A 10,434-nucleotide genomic window follows, 5' to 3' on the forward strand; every position below is an offset into this window, starting at 1 on the left:
TTTGCTGTTGGTAAATGAGCAGTGTGATCTTGCTTGTGTTTCTCTTTTTGGCTTTTCATGTTAAAAGGGGGCATGTAAGGCTATCATTGATAAATAGTTTACTGGGAAGCCTTTTTGGAGAATACTTACCTAAATATCAACATTTTTCTTTTTAAAATAGTCTTTTCATCTCAGCCTAGTGATGAGGAATCCAGTAGCGATGACACCAGCCATGAGCCCAGCCCTGTCCCAAGACGCCGCCGCAACAGGAAGAAGACTGTTTCTGTCTCAGAGTCTGAGGAGCCACCACTTGCCGAGCCAGAAGATGAACCCTCCAAGGAGCCGAGTAAACGCCACTTTAGTGGTGGTCTCAACAAGTGTGTTATCCTGGCTTTGGTGATAGCTGTCAGCATGGGATTTGGACATTTCTATGGTAAGTTTTAGAAACACCTTGTGCAGAAGGCACTTGCATATAGCAGCAAGGCAAAATGGCACACAGAAGCAAGGTTGGGGTTGGTACTATGGCCTGTATATATAGCTAGCTACTTTACTCAGGCAGAGTAGAGGATTGCTGAAGCTCAGGAGTTTGACGTTAGCCTAGGCAACATAGCCACACCCTGTCCCAAAACAAAACTTTAACAATGTTTTTTTTTGAGACAAGATCAGGCTGGTTCTCCAACCTATGATCTTCCTACATCAGACTTTCAAGTATGAGTGAGGACTATTAGCATGCATATTTGTGGCTTGTTTGTTTGTTTGTTTTGTTTTCTAAGTAAGAAGATTGGAAGATTAAAAATCTGAAGTTAGCCGGGTGTTGGTGGCACACCTTGGGAGGCAGAGGCAGGCAGATTTCTGTGTTGAAGCTAGTCTGGTCTACAGTGAGCTCCAGGACAGACTCCAAAGCAATAGGAAAAACCAAAAAATAAAAAATAAAAATCTGAAGTTGGGGAGTTAGGGCTGGAGAGATGTCTCAGTGGTTAAGGGCATAGCTAATGACTATTCCAGTAGATCCAGGTTTAATCTCCAGCACCCAACTCATGTGGTGGCTGTTTCATAACCATCTGTAATTCCAGTTACAAAGAATCACCCTCTTCTGATCTTTTAGGGCACTGTGTTACACATAGTACACAGACATACATGCAGGCAAAACACTCATAAAAAACATGAAGATGGGGGCTGGAGAGATGGCTCAGTGGTTAAGAGTACTGACTGCTCTTCCAGAGGACCCGGATTCAATTCCCAGCACCCACATGACAGCTCATAACTGTCTGTAACTTCAGTTCCAGGGGACTCAACACCAATGCACTTAAAATAAAAAAAACAAACATATAAAGATGTCTGGGCAGTGGTAGTGCAGACCTTTAATCCCCTGTCTAAAGCAAAATAAAAATCTGAAGTTGGATGTGGCATATATGTAATCATGTAGGAGACCTAGACATGAGAGTCTCAACTTAAGACCCTGGGTTCACAGAAAAAACAAATCTGAACTGCTTACCTTGGGACAGATTGCTATAATTTGTTGCATAGTATTTAAATTCCAGCAAAATAGTCTCATTGTGGTAGGCAGGGTGTGGTTCACCTCTACAATCCTAGCCCTTGAGAGACTGATGTGGCAGGAGAGTTGCCAAGAGTTCCAGGACAGCATTGAGTAGTTGTGATACTATCTGAAAAAAGAAAAACAGCCGGGCGGTGGTGGCGCAAGCCTTTAATCCCAGCACTCAGGAGGCAGAGGTAGAGGCAGGCAGGCAGGCAGGCAGGCAGGCAGGCGGATCTCTGTGAGTTCGAGACCAGCCTGTTCTACAAGAGCTAGTTCCAGGACAGCCTTCAAAGCTACAGAAAAAAAAAAAAAGAAAAAAAAAACAAAAAACCAAAACCATTGCATTTGAAATGTTCAGTAATTAGTGCTCATTCTTTTTACTTTGAGGAGCCTTCTTTTGTTAGTATAGTTACAAATCTTTATATAGCTGGTCTATAATAAACTATTTTGTTAGGTAAAATGACTTTTTTTTGGTAAATGACTTCTAAATAGTGTATGTATATGAGTATCTTTCTCTGGACACTTAGCCATGAATTATAGCTTTCTAATTCATCATTCTAAACAGTCATACAGATGTTGGCAAGCTGTCATGGCTTAGCCCCTCTACAGTAAAACCTAGATATTCCTTGAGGTTGGATGCAGGGGTCCTTCTGTGACATCCATTGCTGCCTTCCTGTTTCTATGAGTTTGAGGCCAACTTGATCTACAGAGGGAGTTCCAGGACAGTCAAGACTAAACAAAGAAACCCTGTCTTGAAAAACCAAAAGAAAGAAAGAAAAACAAAAGAGCATCTCACTGATTCTTTTAAGTCCTGTAATTTTTTGGAAGCTTTAGCCATGGCATGTGCTATGGCATGTGATAGACGATATCTCTGGAGTTCTCTTTTATCCTTTATGTGGGTTCTGGTGTGCAGGCTTACACTACAACCACCTGTCCCTGACATCTTGCCAGCATAAGGTCTGTATTTTTATAGTTTGAGAACTAAGCCTTCCCATTCTCTTCTTTTGGATTTGCAGACTAGTTCAGTTTATTCTTGTTTTGTTTTGATGCAGGGTATTACTCCATAACCCAGGCTGAGCTCTGAGTGTTGGGATTACAGATCTGTACTGCCATGTCTGCCTAGCGGAGTACAATGTACTTCAGAAATAAATGTCTCACATCTCATCAAGTTCACAGTTCTTTTTGTTGTTGTTGTCTGAGACAAGTTCTCTCTAGTTAGCCCCAGCTGTCCTGGACTTTACTGTGAATCTCTGGCTGGCCTAGAGTTCATTATGTAGACCAGGCTGGTCTCAGACTCACAGAGCTGCATCTGCCTCTACCACCCCCCCTGCTGATCTGTGCCACCATGCCTGGCAACATGACAAATCTTAGTTTACCTATGTAAACTACTTTTAGGTTTACTAATTTTCTTGGTCTACATAATCTACAGTTAACTTTACATTTTGGTAGTTCTTTCCAACAATATGTTCTTTCATGATTGTGGTAAAAGTAGTTGATAGAGAGCATGATATTGAAATAAAATGATGGGGCAGTCCATGTTTGGTAAAGTCAGAGTTGCTGAACTGTGTTTTCTCTGTTCAGATTGAGGTGGTCTTTGGGCTGGTGGAAAGGCACACTTGCCTCTGTGAAGGGTGAAGCCAATGAGTCAGTGTTTCTATGTGTGTTTTTGCTTCCCTACAGGTAAACATGAAGGAAGCAAGGGAAAAGGTCTAAAATCTTTTTTTCTTACTAAAAGCCAAGAGCTGAATATTAACTTTGATGTTAATACAGACTACACTAAAACCTCACAATTTGCATGACTTTGGAATATTTTTTAGAAAGTACAGTGAAGAATAGTTCTTTTAAAACCAAGAATTTTTTTTCCTTGTTTGCTAGTTTTAACAAAATTAACACATTGTCTTCGTTCCTATACATTTTCATATTAGCCTCATTACAACATAAGAACCTTGGATGATACAGTATGTGAAATGAGTGTACATGGTAAATCTGAGCCCTGACTACAGAGGCCTTTCATTCATCATCCTCACTTATAGGACAGGACAGTGAGCTGGGCAGTGCTGGGCAGTGGGCTCCATACTAAGAGCCATTCTCCAATCTCCATAAGCAGCCACCTGCTATTAACAGTATTCAGAGCACAGCCAGTCTCGGCTCCATAAAAGTGTGGGGTTTCCTGTCTGTACCAGAAGAGAAAGCAAAGGATAGTACACAGTGTGCTCTAGCTGTGTGACAAGATTCAGATTCTAAAAGTACATCTGAATTTTAGGAAGGAAAAACAGCAAAGATAAAAATCTACATGAATGCTAACACCAAAATACATGCTTGAAGTGCTTATCCATCCCTGCTCTTCTCATCTCTCCACACTCAGGAGATAGAGGTATTGACAGGAGAGGCTGTCCACCTCTTCAGAGGTTCTAATTGTAACTAGATGTGAAGTTACATAGCACAAATAGGCATTGAAGTCCACAGCTGCATGAGCTTACCGAGTCACCCTTGAATGGGCTTTTAGAAAGCTTACGATGTAGAACATTACAGCAACTGAAACTCTGATAGTTCCTTTTGTAACAGTAACAAAGACTGCCTATATTATAGGGAAAAAGGGTGTTTTAAAAGTGGTCAAAATGGGGGCTCAGAGGTTAAGAGCACTTGGCTGTTCTTCCAGAGGTCCTGAGTTCAATTCCCAGTAACCATATGGTGGCTCACAACCATCTGTAATGAAATCTGGTGTCTTTGTCTGGTGTGCAGATATAAATGCAGGCAGAATGAATTCATAATAAATCTTTTTTTTTAAAGTGGACAATATGGGATGTTAACTGTGGGAAAGTTTGGTTTATTGAGCAACTAACAAACCGTAAAAAAAAAAAAATACAAGAAGTTATAGGTCAGCTGTAACTGTTGATAGTTTTGTATCCATATTCTGGTGCTGAAGGCCTTTGGGTGTTGGACTGAAGGGGGAATGAGGTTGTTAGTACAGTGAGGTTTCCCACCTGGATTTATGCATTGGTAGTCTGTTTAGGACGTGTGTTAGCTGCTTCCCATTACAAGTAGAGGGTTTCCCAGGGGACGAGTCCTGCTAGACAATAAAGTAGCTAGATGTGGTGCTAGACCCTCTACCACTGAGCCGAATCCCCACTCCTATATTGAACGATGTTCAGAAGTGGATTTCAAGATCTGTAGAAGGAATTAAAATGGATTGTTACATCCTATGTTTGGACTTCTACGTATAGTGCTATGTCCACTATATAGGCTACCAGATGTGCTTTTTGGTTTAGTGGTATATTTTCTTGTGCATGTAGGAAGAGCATGCAAACAACAGTCTGTCTTAGCAAAAGAACATTTTAAATTTAAGGTCAAATATGAAGGAATTGTCCAAGGACTGGGTAGTGAACTGAAGGTTTTTACAGATGGTAACTAGAGGCCCTTTCCTGAGCATATACAGCCTCTACCCTATTGCAGAATTCTTTTTGTTTTGTTTTGTTTTGTTTTGTTTTGTTTTGTTTTTCGAGACAGGGTTTCTCTGGAGCCTATCTGGCACTCGATCTGGAGACCAGGCTGGCCTCGAACTCACAGAGATATGCCTGCATCTGCCTCCTGAGTGCTGGGATTAAAGGCGTGAGCCACCAGCGGCCTGCTCTATTGCAGAATTCTTAAAGGAGTTGGCTCTGAGGGCCAGCAATACGGTTCAGTGGGTAAGGATGCTTACTTCCAAGTTGATGAGCTGAGTTTAATCCTTGAGAGCCACGAAGGGAAGGAGGAAGCCAGGTCCTACAGGTTGTCCTATCCTCCACATTTGTGATGGCATGCATGTGCCCCCTCCCCCCCACCAAAAGTATATTTTTTAAAAAAGTAACCTCAGCCTTTAAGAAGTAGAGGGAGGAGAATCAGGAGTTCAAGATCATCTTCAGCTAAATAGGGAGTAGACGACATCCTAGATGACTTAAGACCCTGTCTCAAAAAGAAAAAAAAAAAAGACGAATTTGGCTTTGAGAAGGATGGATGTTTGTAGTTAGATTTCCTGTGCCATACTTCAGTATCTAGTAGGAAAATTATTAAGAAACATACATTTTTATTTTTCTTTGGCTCTTGACATATAGGAAAAGAAATACACGGATGGCTTACTTATCTCTATTAAGGGGTTTGAAACACTTCAGAGATCCCAATGAAAAGCTGAGCACCTTCAGTATAGCAAGATGAGAATTTTTTTTTGTTATTATCACTATTAAAGTGGCCTGTGTTTTTCTTTGGAAGGGTAGTGAACTGCTTAAATGTTCCTGTGTGCATGCTGAATGAGTTAACATACATTATTAATCTGCTTGGCCTGAGCTTTAGTACCCACTGTCATTTGATGAGTGACTGAGTGCTTCGTGCAGTTTTGAGTAATGGCAGTCATGCTATACCTAATGGTTTTTCCTTTCAGGCACAATTCAGATTCAGAAGCACCATCAGTTAGTCAGAAAGATCCACAGAGATGAGCTCACTGATATGAAGGACTATCTCTCACAATGCCAGCAGGAACAAGAGTCTTTTCTAGATTCCAAGGTGCGTATTAATTAAACATTGAGAAATAACGATCATTGATGTAGAGATAATTGTTTGATCTAGGTGTGGTGCACGCACACACTATAACCCTGAACTAGAACATGAGGACTGAGGTGGTATAGATCAGGCCAAGTTCAAGACTAGCCTTAGCCTCAGAAAGCCAAGAAGGAAAAGAGTATAGAAGCCAACAGTTCAATTGCTTTGATGCAGTTGCAGCAAAGATGGATCAGTAAATAATTGGAACGAGTGAGATGGCTCAGCAGGTAAAGGAACTTGTTACTAAGCCCCTGCTCACTTGGTAGGAGAGAACAGATTCCCCACAGCCACAAGTTGTCCTCTGACCTCCACATGCATACCTACAGACAGTTTGAAACACTAATAAATATCATAAAAAATTAAAAATAATAACATTGATATGTTGTTTAGTTCTTTTATACATGTTACATTGGTGTACAACATGTAATTTCTCTTGGCACACATGTGAGTGAAGTAATCTGATTCATTTTATAAATTGATCTGCAAGGCTAGCAAATCTAATTGGATTCCAAGTGTCTAACTTCAAAGATTACCCCCCTCCCTCCTGACACAAGGTAGCTCTGTGGAGCCTGTCCTGGAATTCACTCTGTAGACCTCTGCCTCTGCCTCCCCAGTGCTGGGATTAAAGGCATGTGCCAACATTGCCTGGCTTCAAAGATCTTTTAAATTTGGGGTAGGGTGGGATGGGGTGAGTGTGCGTGCGCGTGCGCTTTGCATGCGTGGTGCAAATGTAGACATCAGTAGACAACTTCAGGAGTCAGTTCTCTGCAATCCATCAATCAGGTATGAGGGAATCCAGTTCAGGTCATTAGACCTGGCAGCTGAGCCATCTTGCAAACTATAGTTTTAAATCTTAGGTTTTTTGTTTTTGTTTTTGTTTTTTTCCTGAAGAGTTAGTGAACAACTGTTTCAGTTAGTTGTTTTTCACATGTAAAATTCTACTACTCTTTTTTTTTGTTTGTTTAGTTTTCTGAATTTAAGTTTACTTGGATTTGGGGAAGTAGTTAATTATGTTACCAGGATTCATACTGTCATCTGTGTACAGAGATGTTTCAAGAAGACTCTGGATTTACACACTGACACAAAGTAGCATTTCAGCCACCCTAGTGCTGGGATTAAAGGCATGTACCACCATACCATGATGCCTTCTGAATATTTTTAAATCTACATTGGTACTGAGTCTAGGGCTATGCAGATACCAATGGCTGATTTCCTGTTTATTTATAGAAGGCAAATGCAGATAACTGTAAAATGTCTTAGTTGTTGAGTGTGGCGGCCTGCACCTTTAATCCCAACACTTGGGAGGCATATCTCTGGATTTGAGGCCAGCATGGTCTACATTCTGATTTCCAGGACAGCCAGGGCTATGTAAAGAGTTCCTGTCTCAAAATAAGTGAATAAATAGAAAAATCTTAGTTCTTGAATCTGTAGGCACCTTTTCAGGACAGCTCCCGTAATAACAGGATGGAAGAGCTTCCCACACTTTTCCAGTTTACAGATGTGTTTAATCTGATGGTGTGTCTATATGCAGCAATGAGCATTGAATCTGGTGCCTTGGGTTTGCTAGTAAGTGCTCAGCCCTTTAGTATATTTGAGACAATGGAGTTCTGCCTAGCTTGTCCTTGTTTGAATGCTTTCCTCCTCACCAGTGTTCTTGATTTGACAGAGCTGCCTGCCACACATTTCCTCCCATGTGACCCTTGTGGTTTCCTTTTTATTTTCGAGAATGAGAAGCTTCTTAAATATATGACAAGTGGCATTGAGCATTTTTTCCCAATTTCTAATAGTGTTTATGCACACCCAGAAGATTTGTGTGTATGCTCATATACATATATACATATATGTGAGTAATAAAGGTTATGGTTGTTACATGATAAAGATTTAGATTAAACTTTGCAAGCATTTGACATTTCTCATCTTTTAAAAAAACCCATCTAGTCACTAAAAGAAAACCTTGAGAGGTGTTGGACTGTTACCGATGCAGAGAAGGTCACCTTTGAAACTCAGAAGAAGAATCTTGCTGCAGAAAACCAGTATTTAAGAATCTCTCTGGAGAAGGAAGAGAAAGCCCTGTCTTCACTGCAGGAAGAGTTACGGCGACTGAGGGAGCAGATTAGATTGTTGGAGGATAAAGGCACAAGTTCCCAGTTAGTTAAGGAGAACCAGGCTCTTCAGCAGAATTTAGAAGTGGAAAAAGAGAAAACAAACAGTTTCCTTAATGAGAGGGAGACTCTGTTAGAGGAAGCAAAGATGCTGAAGAGGGACCTGGAGAGAGAACGGCTCACAGCGATGGCTCTGCGGGCAGAACTTGAGCAGTTAGGTCCTTGCCAGGCACAGGACCACACAGATTCTCCCAATGTGCAGACTGAAGAGAAGGAAGTCGTGCTGTTACAGCAGAGACTTGCCGAGTTGGAGCAGAAGTTAACCTTTGAGCAGCAGCGCTCTGACTTGTGGGAAAGACTGTATGTTGAGGCAAAGGATCAAAATGGAAAGTTGGAGACCGAAGGGAGGAAGAGAGGAAGCCGAGGAAACCCCAGGGCTAAGAGCAAGTCAAAGGAGACATTTCTGGGCACAGTTAAGGAAACATTTGATGCTATGAAGAATTCTACCAAGGAGTTTGTGAGACATCATAAAGAAAAAATCAAGCAGGCGAAAGAAGCGGTGAAGGAAAATCTGAAGAAGTTCTCAGATTCAGTGAAATCTACTTTCCGACATTTCAAAGATACTACCAAGAATATCTTTGATGAAAAAGGCAGTAAGAGATTTGGGCCTTCAAAAGAAGCAGCAGCTGAAAAGCCAAGAACAGCTTATGGTTATTCTTCATACTCTCTGCATGAGGCATTGAACCAAAAGCAGAATTGCAGAGGCCCTTCTGCACAGAGCAAGGGAGGAAGAGAAAAGCCCAGCCACACAGAAGAAAGTAGAAAAAATGCAAATTCAGATACGCACAAGGCCAAGTTTGACTTCAGGGACACCCATTCTACCAGAAGGGTTTTTCCGGGCATGTTTGAATGTGCTGGACAAGAATCTGGTAGCTCTGTTAATGCAGCAAGTCCTGTCAGGATAAATGACTTCAGACAGCTGATTCAGTGGTACTTACTGAATGAACTGGACACTTTTCACCACTGGAAAGAACTGGATCAGTTCATTAGCCCGTTTTTCCCAAATGGTGTCTTTAGACATGACCAGAAGCTCTTCACTGACTTTGTCGATGCCGTGAAAGGTTACCTTAAGGGCATAAAGGAGTATCAAGTAGAGGATGACAGTTTGGAGAAGTTGGATCGATACATATATAGACACTTTGGGCACATTTTCGCCCTTCCATTCGGACCCAGGTCGGTTTACATAAAACCATGTTACTATAATAGCTTCTAACAGTGGAACATTGCATAGTGGGTTTTTGTTTTGTTTGTTTTCTTATCACTTTGAGCTTCTTGGAAGGTTACTGTTTGTAAGAGGCAAGCTTTATTGTCACTGACCACAATAACTTGAAAGACAGTTTTAAAATTTAACTATTGCAAACTGAAAAAAATACATGTATTATATAACCACTTAGGCTTGAACAAATGATTGAATTTCTGTCTTAAAAATTAGTTCAGGGTATATTAACTTATTTGAGCCAGTTTGGTTTCTTTCAGTATTGTTTGTATAATTAAGTGAAATTATTGCCCTTTAATCTTTGGCTTAGGAAGCTAGAAATAGATTTGAATGTGCAGTTCTGATCACGAGGACCTGCTACACGTGTAGTCATTGTTGGTTTTATGTGACAATTTAGGAGTAGTACTGATTGAAGGGTTACTATATAGTGAAGGGTTATGGATGCTCAGGAGCCACAATGCCCCGTAACGTTCTTCAAAACTGTATCGTCCTTCAGCTTTTTACTCTGTAACTGCAAATGTGTGGTGTTGACCATTGAGAGTCACATAGTTCCATTTTTATGAATAAATGCAGTGTGCCTATAAAATAATGAGACTGGTTTCTGATGTCTTTAGTTCCTGAAGCAGGTGTCTAGTGCTGTAACGAGCAGGGTTAGGAGGCTGCTTCAAGGAAACATGAATAACCCCTTGTTCTTTAGGAGTTAGGTGTGTACCAGTGGGAAGAAGATGTAGTGGCCTTAGGCAGTCTGGAGATGGTTGGGAAAGCTTCATGGTTGAAATGACCTTGCATTGAAACTTGTTTTGAAACTAGCTTTTGGAAGAGAGAGTACATAATAGGGGAGGTCATTTCACTGGAATAGAAGGTCATTTGTAAATGTGTCAAGAAATGAAGACAAGTTTCTTTACAGAAACAGGTGGGCTTGTGGGGGGGCAGTGAATCAGGAAGGTCTCTGTTTTGTCCTCAGGTAT

General features: G+C 41.0%; 1 protein-coding gene across 4 annotated transcripts in view; it reads left to right on the top strand.

Annotated features, from left to right (window-relative positions):
- The window catches only part of Ccpg1 (cell cycle progression 1), a 57,762-nt gene that overhangs the window by 21,124 nt on the left and 26,204 nt on the right, over nt 1-10,434 (top strand). For all 4 annotated transcript variants that reach the window (XM_027411166.2, XM_035443802.1, XM_035443803.1 and 1 more), the window contains 3 exons: nt 161-412; nt 5,931-6,052; nt 8,027-9,423. In XM_027411166.2, the coding sequence (XP_027266967.1) occupies nt 161-412; nt 5,931-6,052; nt 8,027-9,423 (1,771 nt within the window). The remainder of the gene's footprint in view (nt 1-160; nt 413-5,930; nt 6,053-8,026; nt 9,424-10,434) is intronic.

The sequence above is a fragment of the Cricetulus griseus genome, chromosome 4, assembly GCF_003668045.3.
Source record: "Cricetulus griseus strain 17A/GY chromosome 4, alternate assembly CriGri-PICRH-1.0, whole genome shotgun sequence".
NCBI classification, from domain to species: Eukaryota; Metazoa; Chordata; class Mammalia; order Rodentia; family Cricetidae; genus Cricetulus; species Cricetulus griseus.